Below are 17660 nucleotides of genomic sequence, written 5' to 3' on the forward strand. Positions count from 1 at the left end.
TCGGATTTTCCTGTTGCCTTATGTTATGTGGGAGATGTATATTATATAGATGCATGGATGAATGTCTTTAACACCTTCAACCAAACTGCTCAGCAAATCTATTGGATGATGTTTGCTTTCCTCGTCAATATGCCTCCAAGATGTCGTTATTTGTTTTTAGGCTCATTTCACGTCTTTTCTTGCATACATTGCTGTGGACGATGTACTAGCACTTTGACCAAAGAGCAAACAATGTGCTGTACTCCTCTCCGTGATCACAGCTATTTTAATGTGATATTTATTTTGCAAAAAAAAACAAACTGTTCGTACATTTGATCATATTGAAACCATTTATATCAGGATCTCTACTGCATACTTATTAATGAAACCTCTTCTCATTCCCCGTCTCTGGAAATGCCGCTCGTTAACTCCTCGCTAAGAACCATTGGATTCCAAGGCGAGAAACCCAACTTTCTTAGGATTCGTACGTCTCGGGTGTACAGGACTTTGGTTTCCCCCCCCCCTCATAAATCCCTGAGGTTCTGATGTTTCGCCAACCCAAACCCTGGTTTGTGTGAATGCTATGTGATTTACTTCACTCGGGCGATTGCACACTGCATACAATTATAAAGAAGTAGATTTAAGAATGTTATCTTAAGGAAGCAGTAATTAAAGAAAGAAAAAAACATCCAAAAAAGCACCTTGTGCAACAGGCATGGACGCTACAGCTATCTTCCCTCCTGAATTCTTCCAGCTAAAGCCAAAAAAAGCTCCCCATAACCACTGTTAGAAACGGAAACAGAAAGACCTATAGCAAAATACAGGCCCTTTGGCCCACTATGCTCTGCCGAACATGTACTTACTTTTGAAATTATCTAGGGTTACCCATGGGCCTCTATTTTTTAAGCACTATATACCTATCCAGGAGTCTCTTAAAAGACCCTATCTTATCTACCTCCACCACCTTTGCTGGCAGCCCATGCCACGCACTCAATACTCTCTGCTTAAAAACTGGCCCCCTGACATCTGCTGTGTAGCAACCTCCAAGCATCTTAAAACTGTGCCCTCTCGTGTTAGCCTTTTCAGCCCTGGGAAAAAGCCTCTGACTATCCTCATGATCAATTCCTCTCATCATCTTATACATCTCTATCAGGTCACCAGTCATCCTCCGCCGCCTCAAGAAGAAAAGGCCAAGTTCACTCAACCTATTTTCATAAGGCATGCTCTCTAATCCTGTCGGGGTGGGGGCGGTTGCGGTAGGACTCAAGTGCAGACCAATGAATGTTCTTTTCCTAGGATTTTATTAGCGTCCACAGGGGCAACAGTCTTTCCACACCAGGAGGCAGGCACGAAGCCGTAATGGCAGGCTGAGGTCTTACCCGGGAAATGCTGTCCGGCGAGGGCAGACGATTACGGGTGCTTCAGGCAAGAATCAGGTTCCAAACAGGCAGAATCCGGAAACACAGAATTCAACAATTTCCGTTGGCAGTAGTCACTATAGCAGGCTGGAATGACTCAGTTCAGGACTGGGACGAACAGGCAGAGAGTATGAGTCGAGGCAGGGTTTAAATGGGCCGGGTAATGAGCGAGAACAGAAACAGGTGGGTGCTATTGAGGAGATAAGTGGGTAATTGGCGAGAGTCCAATTAGGGAAGTGGTTGGTTCAAAGCCCACATGGCCAGGTGAAAGAAGGTAGAATTTAAGGGCTGTCGTGGTCCAGAGCTATCAGCAGAGCCCATTTGACCCAGTGTTCAGGTAGGATCTTTAACAAATCCAGGGACCAGCCTTGTAAATCGCCTCTGCACCCTTTCTATGGTTTCTGCATCGTTCCTCTCGTGGGGTAACCAGAACTGAGTGCAGTACTCCAAGTGGGGTCTGACTAGGGTCCTATTGCTGTATATTACCTCTCGGCAGTTAAACTCAATCCCACGTTTGATGATGGTCACTGCACTGTATGCCTTGTTAACCACAGGGCCAACCTGCCATGGACAACCATGATTGTCCCATGGATTCGGAGCCGAAGATCCATCTGACCCTCCACACTGCCAAGTGTCTTACTATTAATACTATATTCTGCAATCATATTTGACCTACCAAAATAAACTACCCCACACTTACCTGGGTTGGACTCCATCTGCCACTTTTCAGCCCAGTTTTGCATCGTATCGATGTCCTGCTGGAACTCCTGATAATCATCCAATATTTCCCCTGTGCTTCTGTTAGAACACAACATAAGAACGTATGGAATAGGAGCAACAAAAGTTCTCCTGGCCCGTTGAACCTGCTCGGCCATTCAATATGAATTTGTCTGATCTGGCCGTGGACTCATCTCAATCCACCTGCATTTCCCTGTTAACTCCTCTGCAATAGAACCATAGAACCATAGAACATTACAGCACAGTACAGGCTCTTCAGCCCTCCATATTGTGCCGACCCATATAATCCTTAACAAAAAGTACTAAACCCACATCTTCCCATAACCCTCCATTTTTCTTTCATCCATGTGCCTGTCCAAGTGGCTCTTAAATACCACTAATGTTTTGGCCTCCACCATCATCCCTGGCAAGTCATTCCAGGCACTCACAACCCTCTGTGTAAAAAACCTACCCCTGATGTTTCCCCTAAACTTCCCTCCCATAATTTTGTACATATGCCCTCGGGTGTTTGCTATTCGTGCCCTGGGAAACAGGTACTGACTATCCACCCTGTCTATGCCTCTCATAATCATGTAGACCTCTATCAAGTCCACTCTCATTCTTCTACGCTCCAAAGAGAAAACCTTTGGAGGTGATGCTAACCTTACTTCATATAAATTGTTCTCCAAACCAGGCAACATCCTGGTAAAACTCCTCTGCACCCTCTCCATAGCTTCCACATCTTTCCTATAATGTGGTGACCAGAATTGAACACAATACTCTAAGTGCGGTCTCACCAGAGATTCGTAGAGTTGGAGCATGACCTCCCTACTCTTGAACTCAATCCCCCTGTTAATGAAGCCTAGCATCCCATAGGCCTTCTTAACTACCCTATCAACCTGCGTAGCGACCTTGAGGGATGTATGGATTTGAACCCCAAGGTCCCTTTGTTCATCCACACTCTTAAGTAACTGACCATTAATCCTGTACTCAGTCTTCTAGTTTGTCCTTCCAAAATGCATCAGCTCACACTTATCCGGATTGAACTCCATCTGCCATTTTTCTGCCCAACTCTGCAGCCTGTCTATATACTCTTGTAACCTTCGACAACCTGCAGCTCCTTCCACAACTCCTCCAATCTTCGTGTCATCCGCAAACTTCTTCACCCATCCTTCCGCCTCTACATCCAGGTCATTTACAAAAATCAGAAATAGCAGGGGTCCCAGGACAGATCCCTGCGGCACTCCACCAGTCACCGACCTCCAGGCAGAATACTTTCCTTTCACAAACACCCTCTGCTTTCTTCCTTGAAGCCAATTTTTTAATCCAAACAGCAAAGGTTCCACATCCCATGCCTCACGGCTCTCTGGATGAGTCTCTTGTGAGGGACCTTGTCAAATGCCTTGCTAAAGTCCATGTAGACCACATCCATGGCCCTACCCTCATCAATTTCTTTTGTTTCCTTTTCAAAAAACTCAATCAGGCTCGTGAGGCAGATCCTTCCTTCACAAAGCCATGTTGACTGTCCATGAGTAGACTGTGCTTCTCCAAATGATCGTAGATCCTATCCTTAAGATTACTTTCCAGTAGTTTGCAGACCACCGACTTAAGAATCACCGGTCTATAGTTGCCAGGTTTCTCCCAATTACCTTTTTTAAACAAGGGAACTACATTTGCCAATCTCCAATACTTCGGCATTCCCCTGTAGCCAAAGAGGATTCAAAGATCATAGCTAATGCTCCAGCGATCTCATCTCTCAATTCCCACAATAACCTGGGGTGTATCATATCCGGCCCTGGGGATTTATCAATCTTAATGTTTTTAAGAGGATCCAGCACTTCTTCTCCGTAATCTCCACATTGTCCAGCACACCGGCTTGCTCTATTTCGACCTCAACCTGAACAAGATCCTTTTCACTTGTGAATACTGAAGCAAAGTATTCATTTCGGACCTCCCCAACCTTCTCCGCCTCCAGACGCATGTTGCGCTCTTTATCCTTTAGCGGTCCCACCTTCGTTCTCGTCATCATCCTGTTCTTCACATACGCGTAGAACGCCTTGGGGTTCTCTTCAATCCTACATGTCAAGGCCTTCTCTGCCCCATTAGAGCTCTCCTAAGTTTTTTCTTTAGCTCCTTCCTGGCTACAGTATATTTCTCATAAGCCCCTCCTACTTCCTGCTTCTTATATCTACCATATGCTTCCTTTTTCCTCTTGACGAATTGCCTCACGTGTTTCGTCAGCCACGGTTCCCTTTTCCTACCATTTTTTCCTTGCCTCAGTGGGACAAACCTATTCTGAGCCCAGCTCAAGTGGTCCCTAAACTTCTCCCACATTATTTCTGTGCTTTCCCTTTTGAATATCTGTTTCCAATTTACTCTCGCTAGTTCCTGCCTCAACCTTTCAAAGTTAGCCCTTCCCCAGTTATGCACTTTACCATTTCGTCTGATTTTATCCCTTTCCACAGCTATGCTGAAGCTAACGGAGTTGTGGTCACTCTGCCAAAATGCACCCCCACCAAGTGGTCTATCACCTGACCAGGTTCATTACCCAGAACTAGATCCAGTATAGACTCTCCTCTCGTCGGCCGGTCCACATACTGTGTCAGGAATCCTTTTTGAACACACCTGACAAATCAGCACCATCTATCCCCCTTGCCCTCAGGAGATGCCAATCAATATGAGGGAAGTTGATTGCTATACAAACATTTATCTGAATGGGTCCTTAATATATCTAGCCTAAACTGTTTCCTTTGACAGAGAATTCCACAGAGAATTCATTATTCTCTCTGAAAAAGCAGTTTCTCCTACTTTTCGCCCTTAAGCCATATTCCTTCGAATATTGAAGCTATGTTGCTCAGTTCTATTCTCTCTTACCAGTGAAGAAAGAAGGACAACGACGCTCCCTGAGGACTCTGTTGTAACGTTATTTCATGCTCATTTTATTTATCACAATTTATTTATATCTGTAATTGCATTGTTTGATTACAGTTGACAGTTCCTGATGTTTACAGTGTACCAGTACTGCTCTTTAGATTTGCTGAATGTAACTGCAGAAAAAAAGAATCTCAGGGTTGTATGTGGTGACACATATGCACTCTGATAATAAATTTACTTTGGACTTTGAGTGCAATCAACTTTACTGTTCTATCTGTCCTTTCATAGTTGTACTTGTTTCTATAAGATCCCCTTTTGTTGCTTTGAATTCCAAGTGGTGTAGTCCCAGGAAACTCAATCACGTCTCAAAGGGAAGCACCTTCATCGCCGGAAACAACCTGGTGAATATCCTCTACAACATACTACAAATGCAGTATATCTATCCTCAAGTAAGATTGGAACTGGTTCACTCCTCGAGGTGCGGATTCTATTATACTCTGTACAGCTGCAGCATAAGTCCCTTGCTCTTAAATTGAATCCCTCTAGCAATGAAATCCAACATTGCACTTACCTGTTGTACCCGCAAAACAACCACGAGCCTTTCATCCATAAGCACACCCAAGTCTGTCTGCAGTCTTTCAACATTGACCATGGTGCTACGGTATCGTAGCAATTAGACCGACGCAATTACAGCTAGAGGCGTTGGAGCTCAGAGTTCAGTCTCTGCGTTCTCTGTACGTTCTTACGTGCAACCCAGTTCCTCTGGCTCTCTTACGCAATCCAAAGACGTACGGCGTAACTGAATTGGTCATTGTAAATTGTCCTGTTATTAGTATAGCGTTAAATCAGTGTTGCCGGGGCTTGCTGGATAGTGCGGTCTGAAAAGCCGGAAGAGCTTATTCCTCGCTGTATCCCTAAAGGAATAAATACATAAATTGTCATCATAATCTAATTTTCTAAGTTGATGACCTCGCATTTACAGATGAGATAATCTGTTCCTGCTTCTAATTCATATGTTCTTATGTTCTGTAAGGCCCCAGGGAGGATGCTGGTAAACCCATCACAATATACTTTGAAAATGAGACAGCATATTGGCATATGGATATACCGCAATTCGGAAAATGTTTAGTTTCGGTGGTTGAAGGTTGGATTGAGTTGTTCTTCGACATTGACAATTTAATTAAAAACGTTTCGTCACCATACGAGGAGGCACAATCATTGGGCTGTTAATTGTGATGCGTTCTCCGAATTCTTGTCATTTATATACTTATCAATCAGCTGATTGGCCTACGGTTCGAAAGCTCAGCTCTGATGTGTGGAGAAAATCTGATCGCTGATTGGTTGTGCGGCGGACTTCGCGCGTTGTGGTGCCCCCATAGGCTCATAAAGGTGATCAGGGTCCAGGTCATTGTTTACAGAATTGTTCGCGGAATATCTCACTTCTAAGAATCCTCTTGCATGCCGTGTGTTTGTTTGCTCCATGACTCAACGGTTAACAGCTCAAAGGGACTCTAATGGGTTCGCCCATCTAAGGGTTTATAGCGAGGTAATTATGCAAAAGTTAGAATAGACGATGTTGCATAAAATTTGGGTCAGTTACGTTGATGATACCTATATGAACCTATAGACTAATCAACGAACAAGACAAAATCTGCGGATGCTGGAAATCCAAGCAACATGTCCAAAGTGCTGGAGGAAATCAGCAGGCCAGGCAGGATCTATAAAAACGAGCATAGTCGATGTCTCGGGGCGAGACTCTTCATCAGGATTAGAAAAAAAAGATGAGGAGTCAGAGTTAGAAGGTGCACCGGGCAGGAAGAAACACAAACTAATCAACGATGTGTTCGACGATACTAAGCTCACAATGGAAACAGAACCTGAAGGGAAACTAACATTCCTGGACATGCTCGTCAGCAGAAACACAAACGGCAGTTTGGAATCTTCCATTTATCGTTAGGGGAAACACGAAATCAGATCCTAAATTGCCACAACATCCACGGAAATGTACATGAACATTCACTTCAAAACTTAGTTCTAAAGAGCAGGGCCACAATACATCGCGGCGGAAGTAGAGAAGTGAGAGGATAAACAGCTCTTTAAAGTATTCGTTCGAAACGGATTTCCGAGGAACTACATACGAAGATGCCTACGAGGTCGACAACATAGCAACCAACAAGTGTCCAAATGGGTTGTCCTGTCATATATATGAAATATCTCCAAGCTTGGCAAGCTAGAAGAACATAGAATTTCGGTCGCGCGTAATTCAACCCCAACGTTGAGGTGAGAACTTTGCTGAACAAGAGAACGATCCAGCTATTAGACAAGATGCGTGACAGCAATGGCTAATGTAATGGTTTCTCTGTAGCAGCAATATTTGGGTTATGATTAGAGATAACGGGCCTTTGGAATGTGGGCTTACCCAATGAGGGGATATTGTTCTTTCTTGAGGGTGTGGGAGCAGGAATTTCACGGTCTTTTGCCTGGGAGAGAAGAGGAGCGAAGACGCGAATGGACGGAATTGGTAGTCCGCTGGACGGAGAGGACTTGGAGCAAGGGTACGAAGGTCAGCGAAGGTCAGACTTATAAGTGAGCTCCAACGTTGCGCATTAGGCTATTTCATGAGAATGGGTTCTTTAATTTTTTTTCGGTTTTTTTTTGCTGATCATACAGTCAAGTTAAGAATTATAAAGCTCAATCCTTTAATCGAATATTGTGTACTGTTTGTTATTTCATGGTACTGGTTTGTAACAGGGGACGTTTCGCGCAGCATCCACGCAAACATGATTTTATAAGTTTGGCCGGGCCGAGGACTGTCTTCCCCCAGATTCAGCCACTAGCTGAATCACGAGTTACAATTCTGGGGGCTCGTCCAAGATTGACTTCTTTGGATGCTGTGTGATTACCCTGAGCATTGAACCAGTGGGGTAGATATTCGTACTCCGGATTAATTGTTAATTCGCCTGTTAAGTATTGTTAAAGTTGCAATTTTCGGCGGAAGTTTGATAAAATGGCGGGCGCCCCTCTCATTTAATGCAGACCAGCACAGACATAGCGGTAGCTGGGGGCGGAGCTTTCAAAGACAGTGTTCTATCGTTTCTTAGGAATGAGGGAAAGGAGTAGACCGATTTGGAAAGTCTAATTAGTCGATGGCCCCCAGTGAAGAGTGAGAATTCTGAGTTAGTATCCGCCTTTACCTCTCTGGCGTTAAAATGGGTGGTGTTGGATAAGCTGAGTGACTACCTCTACGGGGCCAAGATTGAGGTGAGAACGGACAGCAACCCCCTAACTTACATACAGACTTCGGCGAAACTGGATGCAACAGGCCATCGATGGTTGGCAGCGTTGTCTGTCTATGATTTTAACCTGAAATACCAGCCGGGAATCAGGAACATGGATGCTAATGCTTTGTCCCGACGGGCGCATGAGGGCTGGACAGGGTCGAAGAGTGCGTGAGCGTTTCTGCCCCGGTGGTGAAGGTATGTGTCAGTTTACCATCACCGTGAAGGCAGAGGGAAAGGAAGGGAAGGATCGAGCGGTGGATCAATTTGGAACTTCCGATGACGCCATTCCCCAGGGTTACTGTAACCTGATTATTCTGAAGACAAATCAGCTGCCGGAATTGATTTCTCGGGAAGTGGCAGCTGCTCACTTCCCAGGCATGGGTATCATTTATTTAGCGGTTGAAACGGGATACATGGCTCGGGCAGAGAAGACGAAACAGGCGACAGTGCCTCCATTACTGAGAGCATGGCCTCGGTTTGAGTTGCGGAACCAGATCCTATAGCGGATCACGTCACACCCGGACGGACCTCGACGTTGCCAGCTGGTTCTGCCTGAGAAGTATCGGAAGATTGCAATGAAGAAACTCCATGATGATTCTGGACATTTGGGCACTGAAAAGACCAAGGGATTGCTCAGAGAGCGGTTTTACTGGCCCCGAAAGAAGTCAGAGGTCGAAGAATACTGCAAGTTGTGCAAGTCAGCTTCCTTGTCCCACTTGCAGAGTGCGGGGCTGTGGACCCGGTGTGTATGGATGTCCTGTATGTATTTGCTAGCAACGCGGTGAATGATTTAGTCATCACGGGCAACTGCACCAGATATACACAGGTTTTTCCTACCAAAGACTAGAGGACGTCCACTGTGGTCAAAGAGTTATGGGAGAAATATTTTATTTATTATGGCCCTCCCAGGCGGATACATAGTGATGAAGCACGGGATTTCGAGAGCAGACACATTCATGAGTTACTGGACATGGGTGGAGTCGAGAAGTCGACGACCATGCCCTATCTTCCGCATGGTGATCCACAGCCCGAGAATTTTAATCGGACAGTGCTAGACATGTTCGTGACCTTGGAGATCAGCAAAAAAAAAAAACACGTGGAGTCAACAGTTTGGACATCTGGTCCACAGTTATAACTGTACCCGAAATGAAGCTACCGGGTACTCTCCATACTATCTGATGTGTGGGCGCGAGCCGAGGTTGTTTTGGAACTGACTAGGGTGACTTACCACCGAAGACATATCTGAACTATATGTCTCACATGAGAGGAGAGCTGAAAAAAGGCTTATAAATTAGATGGGGTCGTGGCTGCTAAGCAGAATAATGGAAATAAGAGAGGCTACGATCAAAATGTATGGCTTTTCCAATTCCTGCCGTGAGACTGAATCCTCATAAGGAATTTGTGGCTACCTGCAGAACATAATTTGGCGGAGAGTTGGGCGGCTAAGCCGGATGTGGCGGAGAGTAAATGCCAGTTTTCCGGGTGAAACCAAAGGATGGGAATAGGCCTGTCAAGATTCTCCATTGGAATCACCCGCTGCCCCGGGCCAAGAAGTGCCCCTGGGATCCAGAGACCGACTTGGAGACGATACCTAATAAGAGGTCTCTGTGGAAACGCGGTCTGACTGCAGGGCCCACAGCAGGAGAGGTTAGGCCGGCTCCCACCCCGAGGGGGATACAGATTCGGAGGATGAGGACCTAAATATGTGATATATGCTGAATAATGCTAACTCCCCATTGATGGAGGAAGATTGGGGTGGAGGTGGTATCTGTGGACAGCCTGGATTGCCACGGGACCCTGCAAGTGACGAAGCGGGGCTTGGCTACGGGACTGAGGGGCCCAAGTTGCAGGTGGGCATGAGTCCGGGGAGGACTTGCCAGTTAGACCGGAAGTATCGCCAGTAGTATCTGAACATGAAGATTTAGTTGAGGTGGTACAGAGGTTTCAGAAAATTAGGAGGCCACTGGAAAGGCTGGCCTACGTAGCACCGGGGGCAGACTGTGACCCCTACCGTGTTGGGGAGCAATGCCACTGCATTTTACAGCTGGATTTGACTTTGTGTTTTGTAAGAAGTGTTGGCAAATTATCTCAACGTCATGAGGACATAACTAAATGTAACGCTCTGTAAAGTTTTTCTGCTAAGGTAACGTTTTCTCTGTAGCAGCAATAATTGGGTTATGACTAGAGATAACAGGCCTTTTGGATATGGGACTATCCAATGAGAGGGATGTTATTCTTTCTTGTGGGTGTGGCAGCAGGGATTTTGTGGTCTTTTGCCGAGGAGAGATGAGGAGAGAAGACACAAATGGGTAGAGTTGGTAGACTGCTGGACGGAGTAGATTTGGAGCGAGGGTCTGAAGGTCAGCGACGCTCGGAGGAGGTCAGTGGTGGACGAACGGACTTATCAGTGAGCTCAAACGTTGCGTTTGACAGTTTCATGAGAATGAGCCCTTTTCTGTCTTTGTTACTTTACTAACCATGTAGTCAATTTAAGAATTATAAAGCTCAATCATTTAATAGCATGTTGTGTATTGTTTGTTATTTCGTGATATTGATTTGTAACAGGGGACATATTGCGCAGCATCCATTCAAACAAAATTTCTTAAGTTTGGCTGGGTCGAGTACTGCTCTAAATTAAGCCGTTAGCCGAGCCGAAATTTACATACTCTACAGCTTTTGCCTCGTTATTCAGAAAAGTAGACACATTTTAATGAGGAGGTTTCCGAATTAAATTTGATTGAAGAGCTAGTAGCAAATTATCTACACTGTTTTACAGCAAACCTTGCTTGAAGGGAAAAAAATCCTTTTTTTGAAGAAATCTCGTCAGACTTGAACAGTTCCAGGAAAATTTGACCGTTTCATTATCACCATTAAAAATACAAGCGATTGATTACAGATTGATGTTAATCCTTAAAATTGTCCATCCATCATTATAAAGATCAAGCTGATTTTTCTAATCATAATTTTCATTCTTAACACGTTTCTAGCAATTTAAGCAGCATTTCCACAAAGGCGGTTATAGTTGGGTGGGGGAGGTGTAGGTTAGTTATAGCACTGTACTCAACAGTGGTAGATAAAGTTTCCGTTTAAGGAATTGAAGGACCATAGCTGACGTCAGGAATTTACTGAGCAAAAAGACTACTCCAGAATACTTCCGAGAACTTTGTATTCTGCTGTTAGCTGTTTACTATACTGACGATTTGATAAAAAGCTAGATGTTGAAATATCATTGATATTAAATGCTAGAAAGCATTTAAAATTGTACAGCTGTGCTATCATAAAATAAAAACGAATTGCAAAGCTAAAACGAACAACCTTGTTTTTAAAAGGAGATGCAAAGACTTGGACAATGACAATAGACCCAACATTACTGTTTACATTGTAGAGGGTGAATATGCAAAGGGATGCTAGCACGTTTCAGTTGTTATGCAACATCTTGAACATGAACATTTAACAGCTTGCTTTAACAAATTTCTGTATATAAAGTTTTTCTTTCCTACCTACAGGTATATAGTTTTTCTCATATGAATAGATTCAGTTCGAGCACCGAACACAGAATACGGAATAGTACAGCACAGTACAGGTCCCATGACCGACGATGTTGTGCCGAACTATATAAACCTTCTTACTACACTTTTCTCCAATGCTGCTCATAGCCCTCAAGTTTACGCACAGAGGAGATGTCAGGGGTAAGGCTTTTACTCAGAGAGTGGTGAGTGCGTGGAATGGGCTGACGGCAACGGTGATGTAGGCGGATACGATAGGGTATTTTAAAAGACTTTTAGAGAGGTACATGGAGCTTAGTAAAATAGAGCGTTGTAGGTAAGCCTAGTAATTTCTAAGGTAGGGGCATGTTCAACGCAATCTTGTCGGCCGAAGGGCTTGTATTCTGCTGTAGGTTTTCAATGTTTCTATGTTTCTACATCCATGTGCCTCAGAGTACTTTTAATGTCTCTGTTGTATTAGCCACACCACCACCCCAGCAGTGCGTCCCATGTATTTACAACTCCGTGTAAAAGTAAATAGTGATATTCCATCCACACTTTATTCCAATGACCTTGAAAGTATACCTTCTTCTATTAGACGTCGCCCGGGGTTGGTGGTGGGGGCACGTGCATTTCTTTTCCTCGTTAGTCGGGCTTGTGGAATTGCTTACTGGGAATAATTATACCTGAGTTACTTTCTAGTTTAGAAATGTTTCTGCATTCACAAAATAACATGAAATGTCTTTATGACATCAAGTAAAACGGATGGATTCAATGTTGTCATTATCTGATACGGATTTTCCAACTTGCTTTATTTTTGAAAAACATTTAGCTCTTTACTGTTGAGTTAAAATTTGTCTTAGCTAATTTTGGTTCGCCCGTAATCTGGGTTATGCGCATTGTCGCAATCCGCCAGGTCACACTGAAGCCAAGATAACCATTGGCATGCAGTACTTATATGGCAGTCTTCTGACGAATTTAGGGATGTTCGATAATCAAGTCAGCAGTTACATACATTTCGCATTTGACGGCGGCAAGCAGTGCTACAGATGACGAGTATGATGTAACTTCATCTACTACCATGTGGTCAACAATCTATATTAAAAATGGTAACTATAAGAATCTAGAAATAGGAATAAGGTATAGTCTATTACCATTATTCTGATATCCCTCTCAAAGTCAAATTCTTAAGAGTTTATAACATTATAGCTGAGTTACTTCTGTCTACCATCTCCTTGCACGTAGTTGCACCTGTCTAGAGTAGTCCCATTCATACACATTTCTTTTGTGGTGTTCTATTCCTTGACGATTCAGTCACATGTCCAGATGCCTCTTAAATGCTGTGAGGGTATCCACCCTCATCTTCTCTAAGGGCAGCGCTTTCCGCATTCCATTCACCCTCATGTATTTCTTTCTGAGGGCATGAAACTAATACCTATCAGATTACTTCTAATCTCCTATCTCTCACGTTTTCCCTTAAATGTTCATTTCTTGGACTTTTCTAACAAGCACAACGAAAATCTTAACATTCTCTAACATTTCTATCATCATCAATCGTTATATACACATTGGTCAAGTGGCGGTTCAGCCTCTTTTGTCCTAGGAAAGACAAATGCCACACATTCAAAATGCACTCATAAAATAAATTCCCCTTTCCAAGTGAAGTCTTGTGCAGCTGTTATGTCCTTCTTTAAAGTAATCAAAATTAAAGGCCTGTTACATTTCTGTTGTCTCATTTCCCCCCAAACTGACGCTTATGTTACTGTTTTCCACACTTCATGATTTATTTCTAGCCAATTTTGAAACTACAGTTCAAAACACTACTTGATCTAGTTTTTTTTTAAAAATTGCAGAATGGTGCCAAACGATTTTCAGCATTGTCTCCAGAATTCCCTGAGACATTCCGTTCAGTATACATGTTGATTCTAGAGTGTGACTATAGTAGTAGAGAATGAAGCCACCTTTTATTTTCAGACTTGCTGTCTAATTTATCTTCATTATGTGTTCAGTTATTGCTGATGTACCGCAGGAATCATTTTATTGAATCTAACAATTTGTTACTTAAAAACAAAACAAATGCCCTCCATATCTTTTCTGAATCTTCGGGTACTCAAAATAAATCAGAGAGTTTCTAGTAAACATACTTTTATATTTCTCTGCTTTGATCTTTGTACTATTTTCTTCTTACTTGGTCTAAGATATCATAAGCTCTTATGATATGTCATTATGTGCTACTTCAGGTAGGTCTAAATAAATGACTTAACATTGAACATCCAAGAACAATTACTGAAACATTTTTTTTCCTTTGCCGCATTTCATTTCAGCTTCATTCAAAAAACTACTCACAAAATTGTCTATTTTCAACAGTTTTTTTACTTTTTAAGGGAAAGTGCAATCGTTCTGCAATGGAACATACTTCAAAACAACAACATCACGTATACATAAGAACTTATTGCATAAGAAACTCAATTAATTACCCAAAAACAGGCTTTGGTCATTTTCCCCTCTCAGCTCGTCACTGGAAGTCGAATGAGCTACTTCAAAAAGAGGGATTATCTGTGTAAATTATCGCTGTAAGCTTATTTAAACATCCCTCAGCAGTCTTTCTTTAGAAAGCAGAAGCTGTGGTTCGACATTTCAGAAAACCAGTGAGAAATATTTTTATTCATTTGGCAGGGATCTTACATATTTCTGTATAGATAGTTGTGGAGGACAAGCCGTTCAATATACTTAATAAGGAGGCAAATTTCAAGCCACTGAGGTCATTAAGAAGTAAGGTGATGAAGTGGAAATATAATATTGAGGCTATTCCATGACAAAAGTGAACTGGCTTGAAGGTGAGAATAGACCACCATGTTCATATTCACTTCGTTTCCACCATCCTAACAAAATCACTCGAAAAACCTTCTCTGGCTCGTCTGAAGCACAACAGCAACGTTGCTGTACGTTATATTGGAGACATTTTTCTTGGTGTTCATGCTTTAAAACAAAATTTCGTCCATGATGGAATATAAACTTTGCTACTATGAATAAAAGTTTTGAAATTTCAACTCGATCATTGTTCTAGATGCAAGAGATATAGTCTGGAAGCCACGTAGGTATCATTGTTTTTCGGAAGGAAATTAATGGATGGCAAATGGAACAATGGAAAATCAATCTGAAGAATGTCTGTAGCAAGACAGGACCTCTTCTGAACAACATTACAAACTGTTGATCACTCGTTAAACATAGAGCAAAACTGCATTCCAATGCTCTATTTAACAACTAGATCATCAGCACTAACGTCATTCAATGGTAGTGTAGGCTGACAAGTCGACAGAAATAGAAAATCACTCTTGGATGAGGCCGGTGATAAACGAACCGTATAATGACAAGGATCAGAATTAGCCAGCATACGGCCAGCTTTATAATAATTTTGTGATTCATTTCTAACAGATCTTCTACTAAAGACAACGTTGGAATCCCTCTGCATACAGCAACAACACGCTGCAGAATTCTGATAAATAGAATTACTTCGATCTTGTTTGCATTTGAAGACAACCAATAAAATAATTATAAGAAGAAAAATGAGGCTTGTTGATCCAAATAAAAATATTAAATATATATTAAGATCTGAAAAATATGTTACATTTTTCTGATTTTTTGCAGGCTTTGAAGGGCTTCCACTGCTGTTCGCTGTGATCGATAAGCATATTGTAACTGAGCTGGAGAGACTTGGTTGACCACTGTCTTTCACCAGGACTACCAAGTTTTGTATAGTGCTGTCGTCAGCTATAAAAGATCGGATTGTTCTGATTTCTCCAGTGTGACGGCCCACGATGAAAAGACTAAGATCGGTAGCTTCAATTATCTCAAAGGAAAGCCGTGCATTTTGTCCGGAATCCTTATCATTTGCGATTACCTTCGTCACCAAGGAGTTTGGAAATATTGAATGCGGCACTATTGAGAATGCTGCTGAACTGTTCCACGCGGGTGGAGAAATTATTATTGGAGGATTGTCGTTTTGATCCAAGATTATAATCTTAACAATAGCGGTGTTGCTCAGTGGCGGGGATCCAGCATCACGGGCTAAAATTGTGATTTGAAAATTCTTTACTTGTTCATAGTCAAAGGAACGCAGAGCGAATATGCTCCCGCTTTTCGAACTTACCGCAAAGGAAGAAGGCTCAGACAATGGTTGTGGCTTGTTTTCCAGAATAGAGTAGGAGACGTCTCCATTGTTTTCCAAATCAGGATCCAACGCGGTAACTGAGAAAATAGATCGGCCTGGAACATTGTTCTCCATCAGATAGACATCGTATGAGGACTGCACAAAATGTGGAGCATTGTCATTTATATCGGAAACTGAAACGCTGATGGTTTCAATTGTAGTAAGAGAGGGCGATCCAGCATCCCATGCTGTAATTGATATGTTATACTGTGAGATTGCTTCACGATCAAGTTTCTTTCCGGTCATAATTTTATAGCGATTCGGCAAAATCGTATCAATCTTAAATGGAATATTTTCTGAAATCTGACAGTGAACGAGCCCGTTTTCCCCAGAGTCTCTATCTGTTACTTCAAATACAGCAATTACACTACCCACTGTCGCATTCTCTGAAATCAGATTATTTACTGAAGTCAGTTTTATGTCGGGAGCATTATCATTCGCATCAACAACAGTAACCAAAACCTTAGCATGTCCCACATTTGGCAGGTTGTCCACAGCTTGTACATCAAGCTCGTAATCAAATGTTGTTTCAAAATCTAGTAAGCCATTAATTTTGATTTCTCCCGTTTCAGCGTCCAAAATGAACAACTCACGTACGTTTGGGGATGCATAGTTACTAAAAGAATATTTAAACTCAGCGTTCAGGCCTTCATCCAAATCGCTTGCATGCAGTTTTATCAGCAAGGTGCCCACGGGTGAGTTTTCTAACACCCTGGTCTTATATATGTCTTGATCGAAGGCAGGTGCGTTATCATTTATGTCTGTAACAGTAATATCAATCTGAGTGGTACCTGACCTATGTGGGTTCCCACCATCTACAGCCGTTAAAACCAATTGAAAATACGGATTTGTTTCGCGGTCTAAATGTTTCTGCAGAACCAGTTCAGCGATCTTCCTCCCGCCTTTCCTTGTCTGAATCTTAAGGCTGAAAAAATCATTAAGGCTAAGGTGGTAATTAGCGACTGAGTTTAAACCAACGTCCGGATCATGCGCGCTCTCAAGAGGAAAGCGCGCTCCTGGTGTGAGTAATTCAGAGAGCTGCAGAGCAATTACGTCCGTTGGGAAAATCGGCGAATGGTCGTTTTTATCTAATATCGTCACCTCAACGGGAAATATTTCGTCCGGATTTACCATCGCGATTTCAAATCGAATAGAACAAGTTGAAACTTCCTTGCAGAGCTGTTCCCTGTCGATTCGTTCATTGACAAATAAAAGTCCGCTTTGTGTATTTACCTCGAAATATTGTCTCCCCCCGCGAAGAATCAGCTGTGGTTTTCGGAGTAATAATTCACGAACGTCCATCACCAGATCATTAGCAATATTTCCGACCACGGCACCAATCTCTAATTCTTCCGAAATAGAGTAATTAATTTGTCCGAAAGCCACCTTGATAAGATTAAGTAAAACTATCAAATATGCCCCTGTACCATAAGCAGTCGCCATTGCCTGAATATAGAGTCTGTTTTTATTTATGTCGAATCTGAAGCACTTGAATCTTTCTCCCAGAGGAAGATCTTGCACCGAAGTATCAACGTGGAGCTCCTCGAAACAAACCTCATTAATATTTCTTATAACAGCTGCATGCTGTAAACGCAGACGCCGTCTATCTGCCGGATGTTCTAGTGGGTGCTTGATAATTATGGTGGGGGTAGATCCCTTGCAACGTCATGGGTTCTCATTGGCCGAGAGCGAAACA

General features: G+C 42.7%; 1 protein-coding gene across 1 annotated transcript; it reads right to left on the reverse strand.

The window, feature by feature from the left end:
* Positions 1–14126: 14126 nt before the first annotated feature.
* On the reverse strand, positions 14127–17562 carry LOC140739255 (protocadherin alpha-C2-like). The gene has a single exon (XM_073067396.1). The coding sequence runs from the start codon at positions 17405–17407 to the stop codon at positions 15008–15010; it is 2400 nt and encodes a 799-aa protein (XP_072923497.1). The 5' UTR covers positions 17408–17562; the 3' UTR covers positions 14127–15007.
* Positions 17563–17660: the final 98 nt, after the last annotated feature.

Source organism: Hemitrygon akajei, chromosome 15 (assembly GCF_048418815.1).
Source record: "Hemitrygon akajei chromosome 15, sHemAka1.3, whole genome shotgun sequence".
Lineage (NCBI taxonomy): Eukaryota > Metazoa > Chordata > Chondrichthyes > Myliobatiformes > Dasyatidae > Hemitrygon > Hemitrygon akajei.

Bases quoted from the DNA above. Each gene is read 5' to 3' on its own strand.
- LOC140739255 (XM_073067396.1), bottom strand. From the start codon at position 17,407: ATGGCGACTGCTTATGGTACAGGGGCATATTTGATAGTTTTACTTAAT.